This window comes from Ctenopharyngodon idella, chromosome 4 (genome assembly GCF_019924925.1).
Source record: "Ctenopharyngodon idella isolate HZGC_01 chromosome 4, HZGC01, whole genome shotgun sequence".
In the NCBI taxonomy this organism is placed as follows: Eukaryota; Metazoa; Chordata; class Actinopteri; order Cypriniformes; family Xenocyprididae; genus Ctenopharyngodon; species Ctenopharyngodon idella.
Window position 1 is genome coordinate 1,762,388 of NC_067223.1, and position 27,938 is coordinate 1,790,325.

A 27,938-nucleotide genomic window follows, 5' to 3' on the forward strand; every position below is an offset into this window, starting at 1 on the left:
CTCAAAACGAGTTCAGAAATAATATTGTGCATTTCCGCAAAACCAAACGCAAAAATGCAGGCCTTCGTTGTCGTTTTACAAGAGCCTACATATTTTACTTCACACACATACACACAAGATAACTAATATTTGTTATATTTGCGAAATGGATGATGTCGATAATTCAGTATTTCCCCTTCCAGATCAATCTTATTTATGGTATGCGTTCAGAGATAAAAGATAATAAGAAAGGAGAGAAAATTGATTCGAAAATGAATTTGCTCTCAAAAGAAATAGATTGAACTAATTAATTCAAAAATGTTTTAAACCGCCGTTGACGTTAATCTGTATTTATCATATTTATGTGTTCTAATTATCTGTGCAATATTTCTTCATTTGACTTTTTGTTTTATTACATCTAGCAGGCTATGCGCATTCATCATGGACGCATATTAAAAAACATTTTTACATAGATATTAGGGTGCTGTTTATTTTACTAAGCACTTTATTTAAGACTGAGACAGATTATCAAATCATTATCTTCTGGATGTGCCTTAGCCTAATTCCATTATTAAATCAAATACATAACATTTGAGGTCTTCTTCTTGCTTTGGAAACATTGAATAATTCATTTTTTAAAGAGCCTCGTTTTGGCTCGCTGTTGCTGTAAGTTTATAGTGCCGTTTCAGTCAATTATCTTTAATTTACGACCTTAATTGAATTTCTTCTCCAAAGACAGATATTGGTGTGATCAGTTTACTGGCCTCGACGCAATGTGAGAGCAATTCACACAAGTCTTCTTTCTTTCTTTCTTTCTTTCTTTCTTTCTTTCTTTCTTTCTTTCTTTTTCTTTCTTTGTCACGGCATTTTCACCGTCCTATCTCCTTTTCTCTAACTCTCTTTGTTGCACATCATCCAACCTCACCCCCCCACCCCACACTACAGACCCCCCCCCATGAAGAGAACAGAAAGCCATTCCGTCAATAAATGGGCGTGTTAGCCGAAACAGCTGCTTGTCATCTGCAATCAGCACATCACATGAAGAAAAACACTATGGTTGTATTTCGAATAGGAAGTGTAGCTGAACCGCGATTACATTGCATGTGTTCTGATTTTTGACGTTCTCAAAGGCCTCTTAAGGCTCTGGCTACAGAGTCAAAGACCTTATGAGTTCCCACTGCAAACCTGCAACAGAACATTTATCCATATATATATATATATTTTAATGTTTCAACAAAGACAACGTCAAATATAAAAGAGCGATAATAAAAAAGCTTACTGAAGATGTGATATAATCACGTCTCGATTTACCTACCAACATGGCCACAATAAAGTAGGCTATTTTGTTTAGGAATTGGCTGCAATTATCGACACAGACACATCATAATTCTGTACATAGCAGCATCTGCTTTTAATTGCTTTTAAGAAGAATAGCATATAGCATTTATGTTATACAAATCACATATTTCAGTTACAAAGACCTATAATATTTTTTTAATTAAATATATCTGTATAAAACATTTCGTTTTTGTGTTTTAGCCTATTTCTTTCCGTGTATTTACAATTTCATATAAAACATAAATAGAAAGATACGAACAGCATATTTGTTAATTTTAACGAATATCGCATTGTATGATTAAAAATTATTTACAAAATATAATATATAAAATGGTCAAACCGTGACAGGCGCTATCAGTCATCTCATGCATTATAGAGCATCAGTCTGGCATCTATCGGACCGCATTATTATGGCTCAAGGAGAAAAGCGGCGTGCTACCGAACGCACGCGGGCGGTACCTGTTCCCTCTCCGCGGCCCGTGCGTCCACGTCCCCCTCTCTCTCTCTGTGTTAAAAAGGTTCGTTTCGGACGCGTGTGATCGCTCCCATTCAGATTAAGTGTGTGTTTTTACTCCGCAGCCTGCGCCGACCCGGAAGAGCTCGCGCTTGGTGTACAGTAAGTACGGTAAGTGTGTGTGTGCGTGCGCGCGCAGAGTGAGTGTGTGTAGGCTAGAAGAAAAAAGGGAGTCTAGTTTTTTTCTCTCCTGCTGTAAATGCCATCGGCACTTCCATCTGTGTGTCACTTCACATCTGAAGCCCGTCAGAAAAAAAACGCCTGACCACGCGTCAACCACAATTCCGCAGGTCAGTAAATATTCGGATTTATATTTTCTATCGATTTTTTTTAAACTAATTTCTAGCTCTTCCACAATTAGCATAGCTCCCAAAACTGTCGAATACATTGATTTGCTTCCATGTTCCTAAGCGTTATGCATGCCAGCTCTTCTGATGCTTTGTCCCTCCATTTCATATTTTGGTGCAGATACACATTGGCTTTGCGGTTGTCTCTGTTTAATAAATTAATATTTTTTTCACACCGACACTCATGCATGTTTTGTTCTATATGAGGGTGGTACAGTCATTTAACAATTTCAGACGTGTATAGATGTCAACTCTCATGAGCTTATTCATTTCACCCGACACATATATAGGCTATGCGTTTCACCAGCACCCACGTCCACTTTCCGACAATTGGGGTGGTATTTTATGGACGCCCTTGTATTTTAAGAGTCATTTTCCCGCCTACCGTCCTCTAGATGAAGGATTTTAATGATCTATTACCACCTGAGTGTGAGCAAGTATGCTTCCCTTAACCCGTGAAATTGATCTGATTAGCCCTGCAATGGGTCATAAAGAGAAGTGGATTTGCTGAAACTGCGCTTCCAGTGTGTGTGTGTGTGTGTAGGGAGGGAGGGAGAGAGTGAGGCAGAAAGAGAGAGGATGCATTTGTGTTGCTGGTTTGAAGAGAATTGAAAACAGAGAGAAGAGGACGCGACATTAAGGCACATCATAGGCCGTCTTTCATGGGCGCAAGCTCGTTTGGTTTGTATTTGCATGTAGAGAGCAGCAGCTTCCATTGATTGGAGCTGAATGCGCGTAAAACAGCTGTTTCTCCCTGATAGCACGAGACCGGCCACTCCATTCAGCTGCACAGTGAAATGATCTGAAACCATGTCCTCAAATCAGCACTCGACCGAAAGGAAGAGATGCACTTTTGTTTGAACGACAATATTCCTGCGCTGTGCCTCTTTGTTTACCCTCTTTGAGTTATGAAGTTGTTACATGCGACATCCCAAAGAGCACCAGTGGGGATCAAATAAATACATTAGGCCTAAAGAAGCCGAACACATGGTGATGTTATACGAACAAACGGATTAATATTTCGAAGGCTAATATATCGGATATGGATTAATGAGAACGAATAACCAATGGAAACTAAATAACGAATGTTTCGGAAATTAATTGTTGCAAATATGTCGAGTTTTCTATCATAAGCACCAAATGAAAACCGTCTTTAGATGTTTCTCTCTCGAGCGATGAGTTATCAAAAACAAAACCTGCACTCGAGGCTCTCGCGTTTTTTCCCTCTCACCTTTTTGTCAGTTGTTCTTAGAAATAAGTCAAACTCTCATTATGACAAAACTATCAGAATTTCACGTCCTCGACTGGGTTCTAAGAATTTGCTGTATAACCTACATAGGCCACCATCACACAGCATACGAATTCAGAAAGAAAGTTCGTTCTTGAAAAGACGTACATGAATCGCAATCCGCCCAAAGTCTACCTTAATGTTCCGAGTTAACCTTTATTCATTATTATTATGATTATTTTTATCATTATTAATTACGCTATATTATGTTTAATTTTAGATTGTTTTAATTTAAGACATTTTGCCCCCCCCCCCCCCCCCCCCCCCCCCCAATTTGCGTTTTACAGTTAAGCTCCTTTGTGATTTTCCACAGCTGGTAACTGAGAGGAGAAACGTTTTGTTGCTTAAAAATAAATGTGACGAACAAGCCCTTAAATGCGTGAATATTGCAAGTGTACCGCTCATGTTTCGCTATACTGAACCCCCCTTCCCTGTCTTTATCATTCGGTAGCTGGGGTGAAGTGTGTGTCCTCTGGTTCACCCCGCTCTGTTTGGACAGCTTTACCTGGGCAGTCTAGGCCGACCCTTTCATCAAATCTCCTCACATCTTCAACTCGCCATAGACGTCATGGAGGCTTGCGTTAAAATCTGATTCATCCCCATACAACCTACGTTTGAATAACGTGTGCATAGCCTATATGGAGGGTATATATATATATATATATATATATATATATATATACATATATATATATATATATATATCTCCTATATATGTGTGTGTGTGTGTGTGTGTGTGTGTGTGTGTGTGTGTTATATGAGTAAATCAGTAAAGCTGAAGATAACAATCGCATTCTCCTCCACGATCAACCAAAAATGAAAGCGGATGAGAAGTAACACAATTGTTTTGATTGTGTATTATATGATTAATTTGTATATTACAAAAAAGATAACAACAACCGCAGTGCTGCTACTACTAACACTAATAATAATAAAAGCAGTTGCATGTTTGTTATTAGGCTATTATTATTATTATTATTATTATTATTATTGTGCACCATGTTCTTTGTGATGGCTACTGTGCTGACCAGCTTTTGTGTTTTATTGTCTACTCGCCCGTTCAAAAACACACTTCAGCAAAATTATTACAAAAAGGTTTTATGTGTTTATAAATGGTGCTCGATAAAAACAAAGCGTGTTATCAGCGCACATCTTCTAACCCTTGTTATAGGATAGACTAAAATAAAACGGCCGGGTCTTAAGTTCTCACCCACAGTGAAAAGTGTGATGCCTCCTGATTTTAATCTGCCTTGCCTGACATAATCATTCACAAATTATCTACCCAATCTTCAACCTGACCCAGTATCGCTGTCTGCCACCGATTTACTGTGCCGTCAATGAATCAGCCTGGTGGCCCGAGCAAAAAAGAATGTCTGATTTAACATACCGCCCACCCCTCATTATATATATATATATATATATATATATATATACACACACACACACACACACACACACAAAAGTATATATGTGTGTGTGTGTGTGTGTGTGTGTGTGTGTTTCACATCTTTCTAGGTATCTATATGATTATATATAGGTCTATATATAGCGCCTATGTATACGTATAGAATTTATTTTGAGCCTATATTTTTTTTCTCTTTTGTCTTTTTATTGTGTAACACATTACAGCTGTGTAATGGAATTGTAGTCCATATTTTGTTTTGACAGCCCGAAGTATGATAAACGACAACATTTTCTTGTGAGGGCGCCTCGAATACTTCCCAAACTCTGACACATCGTGCCTGTAGTGTTCGGAACGGCTTCCATCCATGTCCCGCGCACTAAGCTTAAGACATTCAGTCAAGAAACAAAACACATAATCAGGATTTCACTTTTACCGTCGCGTGTTGCCTTCGAGTACCTCTAATGTACGCTCGCTCGCGGGATAATAGCTCGTGCGGATCATTACACGCGTCCGCTGACAGCTCGACAATGACAGTGAGCCAGTGCAACACCATCCAACTTCGGTCTTTACTAGGAAAAGAAGAGGCTTTCCTCTTCGTACGGGAGGGAGAGAAAAAGCACATTTCCTGAATCAGCATTTTCATCCAGTTTCTCTTCATATATGTCGTTTTTTTAAGATGAGGTGCAAGCTTCGTCGCCACCAAGGTATGAAAATGTGTGTTATTATTAGAGCCTATTAAAAATATTATTTCTTACTCGCTTTATTTTTCAGTTTAAATCACATTCTTTGAGTAGCACATGGATTTATCGTTTTCTGGAACCCTAGAAAATACTATCGCGAGAGAAACACAAGCTTGCAAAGCACATATTTTACCTCCAACGCGTGGGGTATATTTCCTGCCTGTTTACTGACGTCACGTCCAGCGGAGTCGGCAGGGCTGGCCATCATCTCAGCGCATTTCAGAGCATCAAACGAGCACCCCAATTACATTTTGTCAATCTGTGGGGACGGGCCAGCCAAACCGGAGCATTACAGACAAAATATCACCCTAAGGGCCAAGCCCCCTTATTACAGCGCAACCAAGTACAATAATAGCGAATAATCTACCTGAAACTGTTCCCTAATGTGGCATTTGTCAGAAGAAATACGTTCCCATTACATATTAAGGTTAAAGTTTTAACCGCGCATACTGAAACGCTAATGTATTTGCATCGCGTTACATGTAATGGCGTTACACTTAAATAAATAATGATGCAGTCGTTCGGTTGGTGTCCTTCAAGGAATAGCCTAAAAAACACCGACATCAGCAGCCGGGGAAAGCCTGTGTTAAAAGTGCAGGAAGAGAGAAATGACTATGTCGCAGTCAGGGTTTAAGAGCCCCTTTTGAACATTCATATGCAACCATTAGAAAAACGTGCTTGTCACCGCGAGAGGACGCACTGTCACAATTTAAAAGAGAATACACTCCACACAAGCTGCCACTGATAACACATGCAGTGGTGCTACAGCAGGCCGCGGAACGACAGTTCCCTTTAGGACATGTTGATAGTTCCGTATTTATATTTTTATTTATATATGTATTTTACTATGTACCCAAGCAACATTAATAAATACTTCCTAAAAAATAATCTGTTAAAGAAATCATTTTGGGAGAGATTGAGAAGACACATTTATGTTTCTATTTCAGACGCTGCCACGGTCCTGATTTAAATTCTTTACTTTTATCCTAATTGATACTTTATTTATGAACCAATTTTTATTTATAATTTTTAAAATCAAGCTGAAATATGCATTTCACAGCCTAAAATGCATTTATCGTGCTTGTGTTTTTATAAATAGTGTGTTTAACATCGTTCAGACGTCTACTCAAAAAAATAAATAAAAAAATACTCCATTCTGTATATGAATGGGAAGCAGAATTGGGCGCAGCTCCTGGTCATCTTTCCCTGGCCCACTTTATTCAATTAGTCCAGGCTGTTGGGCCCCGCCCCTGCTGATGACACCACAGACCCTCCTTAAGTTGCGTCGCGCCACAGCTGTCTGCGAGCATTGAGCTGACTGGCGCCATCCTGAAAGAATGCCTTCACTGTAAAAAAACACAGAGAGAGCAGTGCATTCAGAGACAGAGGGAGTGAGCACTAGAGAGAGAGAGAGAGAGAGAGGGAGGGATGGAAATAGAGTAAGAGGGAAGAGGGTTACTACTGCGCATAAACACAGATTTGATCAAACTTGTGTTCAGTCATAAGGCAGAAAACTTATCCAGATCGACCCGGCTCGGCCTGAACCGTCAAGCTCACTTGTTGAGTCTACGCAGCGCAACAGAAAAACTTGCGGAACTTGTCGCGCGTTTGGATGCGTACGCGGACTTATGACCAGCAATAGTATAAATGCATTTGACTTTCAGAAGTTAAAGCGCGTTTATTGAACAAACGGATTCAGTTTATACGAGCTTCTGACAATTTGCCAATGACAGAAAGAACACAAACGAACGGACGGACTTTGTAAAACAAATTGTCTTGTTCAATTTCAGGTGATCGGAAGTAAAAAAAATAAATCGAACCAGTGGATTAAACAAAGGAGGAGTTTGGACTTTTTGAACTTTCGTGTTGTGTGTATCGGTGATTGTATGAACGTTTGCTAAAAAAGAAAAAGAAAACGATGGAAGTAAGTCCGGAGCAGCCTCGTTGGATGACCCATCATCACCCGGTCATTAACGGCCAGCATCCCGAGACACACCACCCGGGACTGGGACACTCCTACATGGACCCGTCGCAGTATCCCCTTGCGGAAGATGTGGATGTATTGTTTAATATCGACGGACAGAGCAACCACCCGTACTACGGGAACTCGGTTCGGGCCGTGCAGAGGTACCCACCGCCACCTCACAGTAAGTAGTCCTAATTTTATCATCGGTTATTTTACATTATTCATCTATGTTCCAATTGAGTTATTTATATGTAATAGGACAGAAACTGTTTTTAGGATTGTACTAAAAATGCAACTGACTCTTTTGAACGGTGTCAATTTCGTAGTTTACGTGCGGCTTACCTGAAGTGATGTCACTGGTTTCACATCTTTCTAGTATTCTATGGTTATTTTACTTTTTAGGTTATTAGATAATGTAACGTATTCCATTAATTTTAGGAAGCCTTTTAATTTAATTTAAATGTGATGAAAAAATTAATTGTGAACGAGTAGTGTTATTCGAAAACACACAAGTTAAAAAAATAGGATGGTATAATAATATATAATAAGGTGAAAATATTTATATTAGTACTAGGTGGCTGAGATTTAATTTAATGATTTTTCAAAAGTCGCAAAAACGCATTTTTTTCCCCCCCTGTACTAGGTACTTGAATTTTAGTGCGGAAGAAAAATTGCTTTAATTTATTGACATGACTTCCTGAACGGAATGGGGCAAAGCGTGACCTTGTTTCTCGTTTGAATTGCCCCATCTCTAAACATATCAAAACTTTCAAAATCCGTGCATCATCAGTAGATACTGGTGGGTAAGATATCGAAAGTCGTTTGAAAGTGAGAAACTCTTGAGGGCTGTTAATTGGGACCCTTCTCAGGGCCATCGAAAGCCTCTCAGATGTAATCTAGGCCTTTACGTGCAGTTTCACAGTTTTACTCATTTAGTCAGGTTGCACTAGTTCTTTCATGCAATAAATGGCCGTTGCTAAAAGGGTTTTAGCGCCTAAAAATGTTTAAAATGTACTTGGTTTTGCAGCGCTGTTGTAAAAATCATTGACTATCTTGCTATTAATTATATGTAGGCCTATACATATTATTATTCTACATCTTTCTGGAAAAAAGTATATTATATATACATAAAGATATAATTTGATGTTCAACAACTGTGTTTACAAAATGTTCTAATCGTTCTTAATGTGACGAATCCCACAGCCTCGTCCTATCCTAACAGCAGGCTTGTGTTTTGTTTCCGCAGGTAGTCAGGTGTGTCGCCCATCGTTGCTGCACGGCTCTCTTCCTTGGCTCGATGGAAGTAAACCTATCGGCCCTCACCACAGTACCTCCCCCTGGAACCTCGGGCCTTTCCCCAAAACTTCCCTGCATCACAGTTCCCCTGGGCCTCTGTCCGTCTATCCCCCAGCCTCCTCCTCCTCGCTGTCCGCTGGCCACTCCAGCCCACACCTCTTCACCTTTCCCCCCACTCCACCCAAAGATGTGTCCCCTGACCCCTCAATTTCCACGTCAGGCTCGGGCTCATCCGTACGGCAGGAGGACAAAGAGTGCATTAAGTACCAGGTGTCTCTGGCCGAAAGCATGAAGCTGGATTCGGCTCATAGTCGGAGCATGGCTTCTATCGGAGCGGGCGCGTCCTCCGCGCACCATCCCATCGCCACTTACCCTTCCTATGTGTCCGATTACGGGCCGGGGCTCTTCCCACCAAGTAGCCTGATAGGTGGGTCCTCTTCTAGTTATGGTTCCAAAACGAGACCAAAAACAAGGTCCTGTTCAGGTAGGCGTGCGCTTTACTACCCTTTGATTTTACTAACATAATCATAGTCAGATCATTCAGCAATAGCTTTTTCTCTGAGAGCTCTCTTATTGTGCATTTGCCATTCGTTTTCCTCAAAAACAGCCTCCCAGGTTATCCAATTCCCGGATTATTGATTTGGTTATGTTTTTTTTTTTTTTGTCTGTGCCAAGGCTTGGCTATCAAATTTGGGTACATTCCACATCCCTTGTTTAAAGAGCATCAATGGCTCCACTCCTTAAATCTGATTTATGATATCGCACTGAGATAAGGCTATTTATTTAAAGTAAATCTAATGATATCTAATGATAAACATGTGAAATTAATATTAATTTGAGCTACGTTATAATCCTGTTCGCTTGATTAATTTATGACGCAATAATCTCAGCTTTTTGTTGTGGTATCAGTTTAAATAATCAAGGCGCAATTTACTTTCTCTTTTACAGAAATTAAAGATTTTTTTTTCAACACGCCTGCCTTACCCTATTTCATTATTATATTCCTCTTTGGAGAATATTATATCTAATGTCGTCTAGATACAAAGCGGAATTAGCTTCCCTGATTTATTAAACGTCGCTCAGCATATGCAGATGAGTCTACACGTTTAAAGCGGAGCGCTAGGGTTTTCCGGATGTAGATATGTGTGTGTGTGTTTGTGTGTGTGTGTGTGTTTTCTCTCTCATCTCTTGCTCCTCTTGTGCCTCGCAGTTCACGGCCCCATCTATCTCGCGTTTATATGTTTAAGCTAATCCAATTATTTTCAGACTGCTGCACGCGACAGTTGCATTGTTTACTTTGCGCAGAAACTTTGATAGAGTCCGGATGCGCCGCGGATCGCTCGGAATAACGAATGAGCTGGCGCAATGCACGGCCGACATGCACAGACAGAGTGTTATCCAAACACACAGAGAAAATGATTTCAAAAGGTCAACCAGCTTTTTAAATGCGATTAGCGAACGGACCATTTTTAAATCATGGTCTATTCATAGCGATAGATTTTATGATAAAGATATATAATCTCTTATAGACTAATTTAACTTGTGTGTTACTAATTTTTATTACGTTTTTTAATTAAATTTTAAATCATTATTATTTAAATCGGTTGGTGTTACTATGGTTATATTGTAGGCTATACATTTAGAATACATAGCCTATTTTGCACAGTAAACATAGAACACTAAAGTTCTAGCATTGTTCTTTTAAGGTTTTGTTTTTGAAGCAAAACATGTATACACGCTCCTCTATAGATGCAGTAGAACACTCCGTTATTGCGTGTGTCACTATCTGTGGTCGCGAGCTTTGTGGGTTTGGGGCATTTTGTAGAGCAAAAGAGTCTCGCGCCACAAATGAGGGCAGAATGAGGTACAGGGGGCTGCACGGCGAGGTTGTTTTTCGTTTCAGCGGAGCGACCGGAGGCGTGGGTCACTGAACATGTGAAGCGCGCGCCCTTCACCTGTCAGTCAAACGGAAAGAATGCCAATCAAACGCTACGGTGTTTTAATTACGTAAAGAGAGCAGGTTACACAATGAGTTAATTAGACCGACGCTTTCACTTACTGTTACTGAATCTATTTAACATTATTTCAGCCTAAAATCTAGCTACTTTTATTCCTAGTCACGTTGTTTAATGAACCGGGAGGTTGTTTCTTTGGAAATTGAGTCATGAGTTTATCCAGCTATATTATATTTGCGATTCCCTCTTCTAATGAATGATGCAATATTTTCAAGGCATCGTTGTTTAGAGCATGACACGTTTGATAAAACCTCTGAAGATCTCTGAATACATTTTCACAGCATTGCCTACTTAGAACCGCTAAGTTATTTGTAGATCTTATCAGATGATGTCATATTTGACGATTGAAGTTGATGTCATATTAGATAATGTTTTATTTGGTAATGCATTAATAATAATTTGTTATTAATGCATTTCCATATTCATCTTTTACCAATGAGAATTTGTAATGTGTGTATTTTTGATATTGCCTTTTCATATTTATTTATTTTTGATAAATAATGAATTATTAGAAATTGTTATGTGTGCAATATGTGTATAATATTAATATAAATATTAGCAATTATTTTGTGTGTAAAATACTGATATTTAATATTCTGTTTTTAACCTGGCGGCCACTGGTGTTTAATATGCTCACTAGTGGCATGGCCTATAGGATTGTGTAGTTGTGATTATACGTGTGCATGGAAGTGTGTTTTAGTGGTTCTAAAAAATCAGTTGTGCATGCGTGTGTGTATCTCTGTTGGCAGAGGGTAGAGAATGTGTTAACTGCGGGGCCACCTCGACTCCTCTGTGGCGGAGGGATGGCACCGGTCACTATTTGTGTAACGCCTGCGGACTATACCACAAGATGAACGGACAGAACCGACCCCTCATCAAGCCCAAGCGGAGGCTGGTATGTTGCTCTATAGCACTGTATTAATGACACTTCTGTCTTTCTCTTTCTCTACCCAGGAAGAAGTGTTAGCTGCAAGAAATTGACTCGCCAAGCGCAGGTCTCGTTTCTTTTAGATTAAGCAATAGCAGTTATTATTATTATTAGCAATAATAATAATGTTTATTTTTTTTTCTGTATCAATTTTTATTTATTTTTATTTATTTATTATTTATTTTATTTTTTCCCGCTCGACATAAATCCCCGGACAATTTTATTTTATCGCAAATATTGCTGACACTGTGTCTACGTGTCAGCATAATGAAATTTGTCACGGAGAGACTTCAAAGTGTTGTGAAACGAGCGCTTATCTCAAATGAGTACGCGTGGGAGGCGATCATCTCGAACAGGTCAAATATGTCTGCAGAAATTAGGTTCAATTCTGACAATGTGCGATTCATCAGGGACACTGTTTCACAGGGATTTAATAAATGAGAAAGAGAGAGAGAAACTCTGTGTTTTCAATGGCCTGGCAGCACCAGACATGCACGTCTCTCTTCGGGCTTTGGATAGAGTCGAGGCTCTTGAGGCGCAGAGAAATAGTCCGAGCGCTGCTATTTTGGCATTGGCCTTCTCTCCCTCTCTAATGTGAAAAGCCGACTTCCCAGGAAAAGACTGGCGGATATCTGAGCGCTGCTGATAAAACTCCTCGAACAACAGCGCTCGCTCCCGCAGTCTAAACATACGGGCGAGAACGCGCAGACAGGAGTCACGACTTCAGATTGATCTTCAAATACTCTAGAAAATAATAGTATGAAGAAGAATAAAACAGGAACGAATTACCTTTAGAGAACAAATGTTGTTCTCTTTGTCTAATTTATTTGAATTTAATTCATTTGGTAAAACAATTTAGCTGTCTTTTTAAATTCACAAACGATCGAAAAAAGCAGCCAATCATAATAAGCAGCATTAGACACTAACGTCGCCTATTATTGACGCTTCGATCACGTCAATCAGTCATGCGCCTGATTATCAGTCTGGCTTTAAATTGAATTAAACGACATTTATGAATCATTTGTCACTGCAGAACGTTACTTCAGCATTTCTGTATTAACCCTAAACACATGATTTTTCTTTCTGCATAGTCCATTTCAAAATATGTTGCTGATCCCTACAAATTCATTGTGTTTCTTTTGAGTTTTCATTGTTTTTTGTTTTGTTTTTGTTTTTGTTTTTTTACTTATGATAATTGTCAGTAACTGCTTATAATTAATAATTCTAACTGCTTTTAATCAATGCATGTTAATTTAGAGCAAGCTATTTTAGTGCAGCATATTGATGTAAATAAAGATGGCTAATATCTAACTGAAGGTTGATGTTTAAACGTGGATCCATTTCATGCAGAGCCGCTGTTTCTCCATCATTTAACGGGAAAATGTCATCAGCTTTAATGGGCACTATTTAAACCAGCGCTTTCATGTCCTCTGTAAATATTTAGGTTTGAGAGGGCATGTGTGCAAGGCACTATTTTTACCCGAAAGTTTAAGGCACCAGTGTTATGGAGATCTCTTTTCCCCTGACATATTTCTGCATCGCTTAAAACCATTTGCAAGCTCAGGAAACAGGAGGGTTGGGGGCCATTAACACTGTAGGAATGTAATCATCATCTTAAGTTATTATATTATGAGTGTAATAACCGTGATTCTTCCTCTTTGTGTGTGTCCATCAGTCCGCTGCCAGACGAGCAGGGACCTCATGCGCAAACTGTCAAACGACCACGACGACACTGTGGCGGAGAAATGCGAACGGCGATCCCGTCTGCAATGCCTGCGGCCTCTATTACAAATTACACAATGTAAGCTCCATAGCTGTCTTACACTTATCTAGTAAGATATTTTCTATCTTCTCTTTGCATGATGGCTCCTTTCATGTCATGCCATTTCTTTTTCTTTTTCTTTCTTTCTTTCTTTCTTTCTTGCTTTCTTTCTTTCTTTCACAACATTCACAACTTCGTGAGAAGTGAAAGGTTCATGCATTGACTACTCAAAAATGACTACGAATTTATGTTAATCAACCATTATAATCATTAATCAATCACATCTGTTTCATTTAGATTCGTTGTGTTTTCCAAAGCCTGTCTGATTGGCCGTACTGTAGTCACTAATATTGTGATTTTCGAACCCCAGGGACGACTTAACCCATTCCGAAACCATGAAACGTTTTTTAAACGTTCCCCAATGGTCTCTAGACATTAGAGTCAATTACCCACAGAGATTTGTTTTGTTGTTCCTCATATTATTATTTATTTTTATTGCTATTATGTGGGAGCTAAACTGCTAGTACTGTTGTACTATTGAATTACACTTCAGTTGGTGGTATTTCAATGTTGAACATATGCCGGGGAACATTTTCATTCTACCTAATCAGCTCTGGTATCCTCTATCATCACACTTTGAGGCCCCACGCTCCTGTTACACCGCCTACTAGTCACGCAAGTGCACCCTTTTAAATCATTTTGCCATGTTGGTTTTGACTGTTTCATAAGAACTTGAGAAAAAAAGTCTTAGGCTATCAGGGAAACAAACAACATGTATTATCGTTCGAAACAACCAAGAGTTTGGGTAATTGGAAAATTAGTTTGTTTTGGTACGTCCTTTTTCTGTTAAGGTCGGCCTGCTTTGAATCAAATTCCAGATTTTGCATGCTAAATTAAGCGGAGCTCTCTCCAGAGTGTTCTTCACTAACTCGCATGTTTGCATTATCACAACCACTCCCATCTCTCATTGAGCCGACAGGGATTTGTCAAAAGAACTGATTTGTGATTGTATTTGTATGTCTGTCAGTCTGGGGTTAGACTGCTGACCCGTTTCCTTCTCAGTTTCTTTATGTGGTCATTTTAAGCCCCAAAATGCATAACTGAATAACGTATAAGAGTGTTTTATAGCCGACGGCTATAAGCATGTGTTTTCTGTGATGTTTTAAATTAACAGTTTTGCTTTGGGGTGTGAGTACTCACACACACACACACACACACACACACACACACACACACACACACACACACACACATACTGGTACACTCGCTCGCATTTACACTGGTGGTCAGCCAATACGGGTTTTACGATAACAGACGTCAATGCAGATATCTAGAGTACAGTATGGCAGAATTTCTTGCAGATATATTTTTGATATAATCCAGTTCATTGTTAACAAATAAATACATTGCTACAAATTCAGAAATAACAGAAATGAATGATTAGATTCAACATTTACTCAAAATTTACTAAAAAATAAACTGTGGGGTTTATCAGTCTTTTATAAATCAAAATGGTGAAATAACAGTAGAAAGTTCAGTTTATTAAGTCTTAAAGACTCAAAAACAATCGAACACATTAACACTCAAAAACAAATGCTTCTTAGTATCACTTAATAGCTCTTGCGCAAAGCATTTAAAAGTGTTTTAAGACAGAGAGAGAGAAATAAGCAGTTCAATTATGGGGTGAAAGTGGCAGGCTTTGGCAGACGGATATGGCAGTGCTACTGCGCTTGAACCCGGCTGGCCAGAGTCTGGGGTTTCTCTCTTTGGCAAGACTGGCACCGTCCATGCCTGGCATCAGGGAACCAAAGGCTAAATCCAGCCTAGTCCTGATATGACCCGATACACACACTCGTATGTACAGACACGCTCGTTCGAACAAAGAAACTGACATATCTGTGTTATAATGAAGCTCTATTACATACCATCAGAACATGCTAGGACTCAATAAAGCATTAAAGGGTCTCACTACGAGTGTGTAAAGTGACCCTCATTGTTTAACCAAATCCTAATCCCAGAAACTGTGACTTAAAGGAGTGTCAGCTTCCAACTTGCCCGTAAGAAGGAGAAATTGTAAATGAGATCTGTTTAATATATCAATTGTTTCTCCAAGACCGCAATTACAGAGATTAGATGAAGAGAATATGGCTTTTGCTTAATATTCTGTCATTATATACTCGTTCCAAACCTGTTTGAATTTCTTTCCTCTGTGGTTCACAAATGAAAATATTTTAAAGAATGTTTAAACTGTATTTGTCCATACAATGGGCGTCAATAGGGTCCAAACCAACATTGGTCTTCATTGACTTTCTTTGTACAGACATTAAGAAGCACATTATCACATTATCTTCTTTTGAAAGTCTTCCTCACATGACACGAAGACATGAGGTTACATAAATGAATGCCTTTAGGTCCTCTGCTTCTTGGATGTTTCTTACAGTGTCTCAAACTGTGCTTTTATTTGCCAAGATACCAAAGTCTAAGATACTCAAAAGTCAGAAATTTCATTACGAACTCATTATTCCAAGACCAAATGATCTGAGCTATGCTATCCACATTAATTTTACCATATATCAACAACTGCCTCCCATGTGTCTATTTTTATTTCTCATTAGGAATTTTTAGGAGAAACATCTGAGATTAAGTTAATACTTAAAAGAAACATAACTGGATTTAGGTCTTCTGAAATATGAAGGACCGATCTCATAGCAATAAAGTGTTAAAATTGAAAATTATGTTGAAGTTTTTCCATTATGCTCCTGTCTTATGTAAGCAGGACGATCCCGTGGCCATTATTAAAGTCTGCCATCTCTCTCTCCTCGCAGATCAACCGACCACTCACCATGAAGAAGGAGGGCATCCAGACCCGGAACAGGAAGATGTCCAGCAAGTCCAAGAAGAGCAAAAAGTCCCATGATAGCATGGAGGATTTCTCCAAAAGCTTGATGGAAAAGAACAGTTCCTTCAGCCCAGCCGCCCTGTCACGTCACATGACCTCGTTCCCTCCCTTCTCGCACTCCGGCCACATGTTGACCACGCCCACCCCCATGCACCCCTCTTCCAGCTTGCCCTTCGCCCCCCACCACCCCTCCAGTATGGTGACGGCAATGGGCTAGAGCACCCTGCTACCTCCGACCGCCCAATCTCCTGACGGTGGATGTCTCAAAGCACCGTTAACCTTGAAGCCTGTCACCCGCCGCAACCCTCCGACCTTGAACCAGCTCTCTCACGCGCTCCGTCTGAGCTACGAGCCCCCCCAAGACCCCTTCTCCACTTCGGTATGCCCCGCTTAAACCCCCTAACCCGCATTATGAGGGAGAGACAGTGAGAATGAAAGAGAAAAGACAATAACTTTCTTCATCGCCCCTCCAACCATGAAGCCTCGCGCTGATGTCAACCTTCATTTGTGTACAAATGCCATCTTTCCTGTGGGCATCAAGGCACAAACATTACGAGACTTTAAACTAACCTTCTCTAATTCCCAAACCTACTCCTCTTCTTCTTCTACGCATCTCCTATTCTTTGCCCCCGTGAGACATGAGGAATTGAGCTGTGAATGACAACAGGAGATGAACTCTGCATATATTTGTAAAAAAAAATTGTCTGAAATACATTTAATGAAGACTTTTTAAAGAGCAAAATGAAAAAAGGCGAGGACAGGAAATGCCCGTGGGCAGCTAATGATAAGAAGGGTACGACTTAAACCAGGAAGATGGAACGGCGTGGCGACGTGGCCACGATTTCTATCCGAATGACGAAAAAAGTAGGAGATGAGAAGTAGGGAGAAGAAAAGTAGAAAGGAAATGGTGTGTAATGCATTAAAACTTGTAGTCAGGTCTGTTTCGCAGACTTCCAGCTACTCTTCTGGATGTGTTATAGGTCTTGGGCAATTGGTTTGTGTTCACACACACACACATGCACACACACACACACACGCACACACACACACACACACGCACACACTCACGTATACACCTGAAAGACTTCTTTGGGCCCAGGTTATATGCATTGTGAAAAAAGTTCCTGTATTTGTTATTTGTATGTATAATTCAGAGTACCAAAAATACGAAAGAAACAAAGATGTAGAATTATTTCTTTATGTAATGCAGACTGAATGGTTGTACAAATTTAATAATCACTAGTGTAAAAAAAAGACTTGCTTTTTGTTGCGTAATTTTTTTTCCTCTTTGAAAATAATAAACTAGTTTAATCTCTGTTGACATCATACAAGGAAGCAACGGTGAACGCTTTTTTGCGTGTTTGCATACTAATTGGTGTGTGAATGCAAGAGTGAGTTTTTGTGGGTATATGTCCCTATGTATGTGTGATATCTGACACATGGCTTCTGTTAGCCACAAGGACACCTCTAGATTTACCCAGAATGCTGCTGGCCGCATATCAACAGGAAGCCTAGAAATAAACAGACATGTTGTGAGGGACTTGACCCCACACGGCCTAAAACTCCTCACGCTACCAATTTGAGTTTGACATTCCATCAACACTGCTGTTAGCATGCTAGTCACATCAGAAATGCTTTTTGAACGTGTCAGGACAGAAATAAGAGTATTTGCAGTCTGGAGACTGAAATTCATCTTTCCGTCCATTTTATGTTGAACGTAAAATCGGTTTACATTTTGAAGAAACAAATGCTTCAGGTCTGTAAGAACAAATTGACAATAAAAATTCGATCCATGATTTATCTCAGAGAACAGTGATGTAGTACATCACATAATATTGTAAATTTCAATGAAAAATGTAACCTAAGCAAATTTTATGTTTCTCTTCACTTCAAAAAATCGGCAAAAACAATGCAGTCCGGTGAGAATACTTGATCTTGTGTCAACCAACGATACTGCAAAATGAATGAGGCAATTTAGTGATGAATATGGCAATGAAATTTATATTTGCATAGAGAGAGCAATCGCTTAAAGACTTCTTATAAGAGAGCCAAGTATGAAAAAACATGGTTAACAGAAGCAAAGCCTTATGGGTAGAATAGGGTAAAAGGTACCACAGCAAAAAATACCCTCAGCCTGTGGCTGCTACTGCACAGTAAATTGTAGAGAAAAGAAACTAATAAGGCTGCAAAAAGTGGTTTTGTGGTGCAATGAGGCATAAGTTGGCATCCGAAGGGTAAGTTTTCAATGCAATTTGGATCTTGAGAAGATTGAATTTCTCAGAACTAAAATAAATGCTGTGTTCGGGTCATTTTGACCCAGAAAGATTTTCTTTTTGACGAAAATGTTAGTTAAACTCCGTGACTGCTCACACAGGGTATAACTACTTCCCAAATTTTATTTTGTACTTTTTGGGGATTTTTTCCCCACCTTGTTACACTTGTGGTGTTCCCGGTCAAAAAAATGACACAGCATAATGGTTAATACCACAAGTCAGAACAATTTTGTGGGGGATAGATTGCACACCACATGCTCAATAAAAATTGTAGTTGCCAAAATCTGGCCTGCAAATCAATGAGACAATACAAGAACATTCAAAATGTTCAAAAGCAGTCGTTACATGAAGAGGAAATCTTTTTTTACCAGCTGCCTTTGATCAGTGGTTCATTGTGGGTTTGCAGGGTCATTGCTTACTGTTCCATTGTAGCTAGCCATGGTCTTCACTCCATTAGTTTTTATGGGTCGTAAGAAAGGACCTGCCCTAAGGGTTTTTGTTTGATTATAAAGCGTTCACTTTGTAGAAGAACTGTTAACATAAACATTATACGTAATGCGAACAATACATATGTTTAATAGTACTCTATCTTTAATAATTTTACCATGTTATGCTAAGCTTGCTAAGTTCAAAGAAACATTCATCATTAACCAATGCAGTACTCACACAATGACAAAAAATATTTCATCATGGTTAAGATGTCCAATCCTGCAGGCATGTAAATGTAGAAAACAAACATTAGTAATACACAAATAAAGGTTAGTTTTAAGTTAGCATCATGCTAAATTTTACACAGGGCAGTTACATACTATAAACCAACGTTGTAAGATACATTTGCATGTTTCTTTTTCTCAACGGAGTGAATATAGAGCTGCATACATTTTGTTTTTAGTTGCTGTTGTGGTTTCATACATTTGCATGCAGCCTGTGCTGATGGCGCATTAGCATGCTAAGAAACTTTCTCTGTGAAGTCCAAAAAAATAAAATAAAAGGGGAACTAACCCTAGACCACAGTGAAGCCAAGGACCCACACATACGCATAGAAGAAAAGCGCATTTACACGTACATTCGCTTAAAATAACAAAAACAGAAACCTTCCCCTATATAAGTGTATATAAAAAAAGATTGTTTATACATAAAAGGCATGGCTCCTTCTGTTAGCATAACATCTGGGTTTAAAAACACTCACGTCAGGTTCAGTTTCGCAAATATGAAAGTGTTGGAATGTCCTGTTGCCCTTTACTGCCCTTTACTGCTCATTACTGTTGTAATGGCCATAATGAGAGACATGAAAATGCAGATAGAGAGTAAAAGAGAGAGTGAGAATTTAACAAAGTGCTTTACGCCAACTATATGTTCATGTGAAAGAGTGTATATATGCAGATGTCTGGTTCTAAGAGACTGAGAGTGGTATGTCTGAGGCAACACTTTTTGCATGTTAAATCATCATGTCTTATCAAAAATCATATCATAATCTCGCTTTTGCTAGCTTCCGCTTTGACTACACATAGCCACATGGCAGTTACCTCATGTTTATTTTACTGGACTGACTTTAGCTGTTCTGTTCTCCAGTATATCAATGTTTTCCTGTATTTTAATTTCTTGCAGCATTTTGTGCATTAACATTGTGATCTGTAACTCAAAGTCTGTATGAACCGTGGGTGATCTCGAATTAGCTATATGCTAATTACTAAGCGGATATTCGAAATGTCCCTAAAGAAAGTTAAAAGGCTCAAAGGTTTTTGGTGTGAATCTTCCAAAAACACATACTCGTTCCATTTCTAGTAAGTGCCGTCAATTAAACAAAATGTGGCTCAAACTATTTCCCTCACGTTAGCATGCAAACTACAGGATCCCGGCAGACGAAATATAATGACACTGCAAAACCAGCGGGCACACTTTTGGGTTCTTCAGAAATGAAGCTTTTTGTGGTGACTTTGGTTTGACACTTCTGAGTCACACATTGCAGTTAGCAGGGAACAATGATTGCATGGCTTTTGATTAGCCAGTGTAGGCCTATAAGTTATTGCCTAAATACTATTTTTTTTTTTTTGTTGTATTTGTTGTCAGCTGACAGTCTTTTGTCTATTAACAGCAGTTGCTAGCATAAGCATCGACACAAGCTAGCTAACTAGCTAACTAACTTTTTTTTTTTTTTGATTAATTGAGCGATTTATGCTATTTATTTATAGTTTAGTGAGTTAGCGTGTAATATGACCTTCAAAAATGCTAATACTGAAATATTGACCAGAATTTAATTTAGGACACACAAGAAGGCACCATTCATGGAAAAAAAGACAAAGATTTCTTTGCAACCCGACACGGAACTTTTTGGTTATCTTCCAGTGTTTGGTTAACCAACTCAATTTGACTGAAATATGAATCAAGTTGAGTTCTTTTTCCGGGTTGACAGAAAAAAATAAAAAAAAAAATCAGGGAATGTTTGTAAACATTGTAGTTGCCATGGGAACAAGCACCTGGGAGGCGGTTACCTGTGGCTGACATAGCATTTACTGAGAGCCGTGTGTTTGAACATCTGACCAGAGCCTGGCTTCCTTGATATTTCAACCTGCAGTGCTAAAACATGTTTTAACACTATACCACCTTAGCAGGATCTCATAATCCAAATAATGTTTCTGTTGGAAGAAACCCCTCTCCTCTCATTATTGTGCTATAAAAAGGCAACAACAACCTAAAGGGGAACTCCATGAACTACTAGGAAAAAATGTTCTGGACCGCCACATAGTTTTCATGAGTGCTTACTTCCAGTTTTTGACCTCCCAAATTTGTTGTTTGACACAACTGACTTAAAGACCCCATGAATCAAACATTTTTGTTGCTGTTATGTTGCCCTTACATGCTCTCTGAAATTTGATAAGTCCCACTTCTGAAGTAATGATTACAAGCTCATCGCATTCAAGTTTCGAAATGAAAGGGCGTTCATGTGCAATTTTTACCTAGGAAATTCGTAATTTTCGATAATTCCGAGAGCATGTGAAGGCAGCATAAATCCATGAATCATGATACCTTTGAGGCCATATACGCTAGAGTCCTGAAAGTTAACAAAATAGCAGATATACACTGCTTATATATTCTTATAAACAGGCTTACACTACACATTTTATATTTTAAATCCATAGTCTTTGACTTCTGTAAAAATAGACAACTTTGTCCAATCAAATCTCTCCAGAATGAGAACATCCCTCCCCCTTAATACCACCTGCCTCTGATTAGCAATAGCAAGTAGCAAGTGCATGTTTTGGTGGCTATTATTTTTCACTCTTGGAAATACATCAACATAGGAAAGAAAACTGGCCTTCAAACCATCCATCCATCACAGGGTCATCACACGCTGTGTGCTGAATATTCATGAAAAGGTATGTACTAATGTCTATATTTCATTAATTATAGAGAGAGTCAGTGAACAGCCATGCGTGTTTTAGGTGCGTTCACGCCATGTCATAATTACCGTAACGATTCTAAACTGTAAAAAGCCTACATGTGCTTATTGAACTTGTAATTACAACGTGTAAGCTCTTAATTTTCTGAGAGCTACGACTTGTACCACCTGACCACTGCAGATTTAAGGTGTGTTCGACTTGCTCTGCAGACCGATTGGTGTATGACATCAAAGTACCGCGATTCGAAAGCGTACGGAGCTTTTTTTACGGTAATTACGTGAACGCAGAAATTGGAGTCATATGCTGCGTTCACGCCACCTCGTATTTACTGGAATCTTGAGATGACAACACGTGACGTTATATTCGGAGCTGTTCACGTCATTGGACTGGGAATTATGCGTTTCCATGACACCACTATCAACGCCTAAATGAATCTACAGCGGTCAGGTGGTACAGCGGCCACGTGGTACATCTGGGAGCTTTCAGAAAACTCCCAGCTTACAAGCTGTAATTACGAGCTGTACGAGGACGTGAACGCTTTTTACAAGCTAGAATCTTGTAACTACAGGAATTACGAGGCCGCGTGAACGCACCTATATTAATGCTGCCTTCACGTGCTATCGGAAATTTGATAATTCCCACTCCTGAAGTCGTGATTACGAGCTTATCGCATTCAAGTTTCGAAATGGGAGGGCGTTCATGTGCAATTTTTTTAACTAAGAAACTCGTATGATAATTGTGAGAGCTTGTGAAGGCAGCAAAACACCCGTAGATCTGGATTATTATAGTTAACTAAAACTAAAAACATTTTTTGCCACATTTCTCAATTTTATTTAGTTTAACTTGATGTACTAAAATAACTAAAACCTAAACAAACAAAAAACTGTACACACACACACACACATTTATGTAGCCTACTAATATAGCCTATGTAAACTAATAAAAATAAAAAAACTTGTGAAAAATAACCAAAAAAAAAAAAAAACTGAAAATAAAAAAAATAAAAACTAATTCAAAATCTTGATTAAAAATATAATAATATCTCAGTGATTTTAAAATAACAATTTATTATCCTCAAAATGATACTATAACTCAACTACACGGTTTCAGATCTCATTTCTACACTACTAAAAGTTAAAAGTTGAAATCATCTTCGCTGTTAATTCCTGCCAAGGTTGTGAAACAATTCTGAAAAAATATAACTTGAATTCACACTATTTTGTTTTATAAAGCAGCTGTCAAAAATACATGTAAACTTGCATTACTGTATCTTGTTTTACCATTGAAAGTTTTCTCAATTTTCCTCAAAAGCAACTCACAATATAGTAAAAATCTCTGTTAATGACAGTGTGAGCCATTTAATACGGAAAAAGAAAAAAAATCCCAAAATGACCTGTCTGCTTGTAATGCAATTATTCATTTAGCTAAACTCATAAGAATTAGTCCTGTGAGCAGCTGAGTGTCAGCGGTGCAGATTTCCTTCCTGTTCATTGTTTTAAAGGGTGGAAAGTTTTCTCATTAGACTTGATATGGCACTGGCGGCTGAGTAAATGCAAAATATTGATTAGATCTGCTAACAAAGGCCTAACCAGGCATTTCAGCACTGAGAGTTATGATGGTTGCATTCACTGGAACGGCCGGGGAGTCCTTATTAATTTTGCACCAGGTGACTTCTGAATGAAGTGTGTCAGTGGTTATATGACCACACCATGGGATTCATGTGGGTCTCCAACAAACCACTCCATATTTACCGAAATTAACCACACGCATAGGCTTACATACTCTTGAACTTTTACACACGTCTCTGGTCTGTGACCTATTACAATTCTTACTGTCATACCTGAACAGTTATTTGCTTGAAACCACATTCGCATTTAGACACACCTATACCCAAGCTAGACTAACCACACACATAAAGAGATGCCTGTGTTGAAAAAAAAAAATAAAATAAACAACTACACATCTGTCTGGTCGGGTTTCCCCCTGTAATTTCTATGCATTGTTTTACAGAAGGCCTTATATATATATATCACTTTGTGAGCACAGATTCTGTGTGGCCTGGTGTTAGATGAAATAAAAATGAAATGATAGCCTATATCTTTGTAACATGCTATAATCACAACGATCATTATCATTGCAAAAAAGAAAATTAAAGCCTGAAAACAGTATAAAACATATGACAATAACCACAATTGACTTCAATTACAAAGCTTGTCAGTTTAATTTCAGATTCTTAGTTTGGCACTTTTGAGGAAGCGTCTTGGCCCAGCCTGATGAACTATTGCCAAGAATTTTAATAAGGCTGAAGCCAAGTCGTACGTGAAAATACATGCTTCATGTTGATAAAAATGAGAGCGGTTTAGCTGTTTGTGTTTGTGTTGTAATGAGCAGTGTCTGTGAAGTTGTGCTTAAAACGTGGGGAACGCTGTCCCTCGGTTGCTAAGGTGAGCAGTTATCTGTGGTCTGTGTGTTTGTTTTCAACACTCTTTTGCCACTTGAGAATGCGGTGTTCAGCATTGTCTTTTCAGCAATCGTAAATCTTTAGCATAATCTCCCGTCAAAACATGGAAGATAACAGATAATCATCTCTCTTTCGACTGAGGAAGCCTGGGGGTTTGCAGGGTGGCCAGTCGACGAGACTACTTGCTGGCTGCCACACGTACACACAAGAACAGACACAGTCTGGTGGAAAATCGCAATAATACTATATGTAAAAGAATCATTTTGGATAAAGAAGTTAATGTATTCAATTGTAGGCAAGCATTATTATTATTAAACTTTGGATACACTCTTAAAAAAGGTCCTCTATGGTTCCATAAAGAACCTTTCCATCGCACAAAAAGTTCTTTGTAGTGTAAAGACGCTCTTCAGATCATTCAAAGGTTCTTCACACTAAGAAAAATGGTTCTTTTAAGAACTGATCATTGTCCTTTGGGGAACCAAAAATGGTTCTTCCATAGCATTTCTGCCAATGAGTGTATATATATGGAATCTGAGCTAAATAAGCAAATTTTATGATAATATGGAAGTCCGATTTAGAATGAACCATCTGAACGAACTGATTCACATAAAATGAATTGGACTTGGCAATGCTACAATGATGATAAAACACTTATTTTAACTGGTTTGTTTACATGAACTATCCAAAGAACAGGTGATCTGAACAAACCAATCCACTAAATTTGTGTATATGTGACCCTGGACCATAAAACCAGTCATAAGTCGCACGGGTATATTTGTAGCAATAGTCAACAATACATTGTATTATCACCAAAAATCATTAGGATATTAAGTAAAGATCATGTTCCATGAAGATATTTTGTAAATTTCCTACCATAAATATATCAAAAATTTATTTGTTTGTGAGGGGATATGCATTGCTAAGGACCTCATTTGGACAACTTTAAAGGCGATTTTCTCAATATTTGATTATTTTGCACCCTCAGATTCAAGATTTTCAAATAGTTGTATCCTAAGAAACCATACATCAATGGAAAGCTTATTTATTCAGCTTTCAGATGGTGTATAAGTCTCAGTTTAAAAAAATTGACCATTATGACTTTGTGGCCCAGGGTCACATATATATCCTAAGTATTAAACTTTGAAGAAAAAATCATTGAGAATTTTGAGCATGTTCTCTTTTGACCACATAGAACTATCTACCTAACACAAACAACACCTTTTTAACCAAGGTGTTAAACCTCTGAACCGGTTACTTAAACCATTTGATTGAACATTTAACTAATATGAATTAGGCTTTCCAACGCAATATGACTTTTAAAAATTTGTCCTATTAGTTGCTTAGTTTATTCACATGTGTGGTTGGACGATAAACCAACCACACATGCTTTGGAAATCATGGTGAATCATGGTGCTAAAAGTTCATCAGTTCATCAGTAGACAGGGACAGAATGGGGCATTACGGTAATCAGACACACACTTACGCAGAGTTCAGCAGTTCACACTTGGTAAAGCATAAAGAGGGGGCGTTCAGGTAGATGACAACAGCGACAGATGGAGTGAATGATGAGCGGGAGAGAGACAGAAGAGGAGGAGTTGAAGGGGCTTCTGGGGTTTTTAGGGAGGGAAAGAACACGTCTTTAGTGGGTATAAGGGGTGATTTGAAGGCCAGAGAGGGAAAGGTGTGTGCATATGTGTGACCATAAACACAGATCCTCTTTCAAACAAATCTAAGCTTCTGTATGGATGAGCAGCCAAAAACATACACACATATCAGTGACTGTCTGGCGGTGAAACTGGAATTGATGTTTTAAAATGCATTGAATCTACTTTGAAACCTCTGTGATACAGGCTGCTCAAAAACTACCCTACATGTTAACTATAATACTAACTACTAATTAAAAGTATATATATGTATGTATGTACACTCTAAAAAATGCTGGGTTAAAAACAATCCAAGCTGGGTTGAAAATGGACAAACCCAGCGGTTGGGTTGGGCAATTTTATTTAACCCAACTATTGTTTAAAAATTATTATCTGGCTGGCTTAAAATGAACTCAAAATAGGTTGGAAATTAAAAATCAGACACATAATCACTAGAGGCAACAATAATAGCCAAAAGGTGAACATTTATTAATAAGCAATTTAATAAATGTTTATTGTTTAATTATCATTCATCAAACTTTTTAATGAATGTTAATTTATTAAACATTAATAAATGTTAAATTCCAATATATTTTGGGTTCATTTTAAGCAAGCAGTACAGTAATTTTTAAACAATAGCTGAGTTAAATAAAACTACCCAGAAGGTTGAGCAAACATTTAACCCAATAGCTGGGTTTGTCCATTTTCAACCCAATTTAACTACATTTTTAAAAGAAAAATATCTTTAGATGAACCATCTGAATTAATCAATATACTTAAAATGAAAATGTTTTTTATTTTAACCTTTCACTTACAAGAATCATCCACTGGAACAATCCTATTCAATAAAATTAGTCAGACTTCCCATCTACCGATACATTATTTGGAAATCTAGTTGAAATGTTATATATAAAATATGTACTTTTAATTTTTTACCTGTCCCTCCCCCTGCAAAATTCACACCCTTTGTGAAATAATCATGACTTTTTTTTTCATTTATAGCCCTTTAGTCTTTAATTTCACAGGACAATAGATAACAAAATGCTCCACATCAATTTTCAATAAATGTGAATGGTGCTTGACGTATGTGTTTGTGTTTTCAGAGCAATCATCCTAACGGACACAAGACTTTTGGATGCCAAAGGCAAAACTGTCTTTTCAGTGAAAATCACCTTATTTGCATGAACCTGTCAACGCAGTTTACAATAATCAAAAAGCTTCTCTTCTCTTCTCTTCTCTTCTCTTCTCTTCTCTTCTCTTCTCTTCTCTTCTTTTTTCTTTTCTTTTCTTTTCTTTTCTTTTCTTTTCTTCTCAAATATTTTCTAAATGGATTTAAAATATTTTTCATTAAATTAAGACCAAATTGCTCTCCACATTCATTTTATAAGGGGAAACGTGTAATTTCTGCACCACTAGTGTGTCACCAATTGGGATTGCAAGAAGGATTTTCAACAGATTTCAAACACTCCCCTCTTCTCCCATTGGTTAGTCCCTGCCCCAAACCCAATGCCATTGGTTAAGCCAGTGTTGCTGTGTCGGGTTGTTCAAACAAACAAGCAATGTTTTGATAGTGCCACTGTGTTTACACTTTTCAGGGGAATAAATGGCCTTCCTAAAGTTGTTTTTGCATATTATCTTGGAAAGGAGAAAGTATTTCAACATTGAAAAAATGACCCACCTTTA

General features: G+C 38.3%; 1 protein-coding gene across 5 annotated transcripts; it reads left to right on the top strand.

Moving 5' to 3' along the window:
- The first annotated feature begins 1,973 nt into the window (after positions 1-1,973).
- gata3 (GATA binding protein 3) lies at positions 1,974-17,808 on the top strand. 5 transcript variants are annotated; one of them, XM_051891246.1, is made up of 6 exons: positions 1,974-2,121; positions 7,402-7,758; positions 8,824-9,357; positions 11,638-11,783; positions 13,492-13,617; positions 16,404-17,733. In XM_051891246.1, exons 2-6 carry the CDS (start codon positions 7,530-7,532, stop codon positions 16,692-16,694), a joined length of 1,326 nt encoding a protein of 441 aa, XP_051747206.1. In that variant the 5' UTR covers positions 1,974-2,121; positions 7,402-7,529; the 3' UTR covers positions 16,695-17,733. The 5 variants fall into 5 exon arrangements, with proteins under 5 accessions (XP_051747206.1, XP_051747208.1, XP_051747209.1 ...); XM_051891248.1 differs by lacking the exons at positions 1,974-2,121; positions 11,638-11,783 and adding an exon at positions 11,843-11,883 and having other exon boundaries at positions 6,911-7,758; positions 16,404-17,808; XM_051891249.1 differs by lacking the exons at positions 1,974-2,121; positions 11,638-11,783 and adding an exon at positions 11,843-11,883 and having other exon boundaries at positions 6,911-7,758; positions 8,824-9,300; positions 16,404-17,808.
- The last annotated feature ends 10,130 nt before the right edge of the window (positions 17,809-27,938 follow it).

Coding starts and splice junctions, on each gene's coding strand:
- gata3 (XM_051891246.1), top strand. CDS start 7,530: ATGGAAGTAAGTCCGGAGCAGCCTCGTTGGATGACCCATCATCACCCG. Junction 7,759..8,823: donor GTACCCACCGCCACCTCACA/GTAAGTAGTCCT, acceptor TTGTTTCCGCAG/GTAGTCAGGTGTGTCGCCCA. Junction 11,784..13,491: donor TCAAGCCCAAGCGGAGGCTG/GTATGTTGCTCT, acceptor TGTGTCCATCAG/TCCGCTGCCAGACGAGCAGG.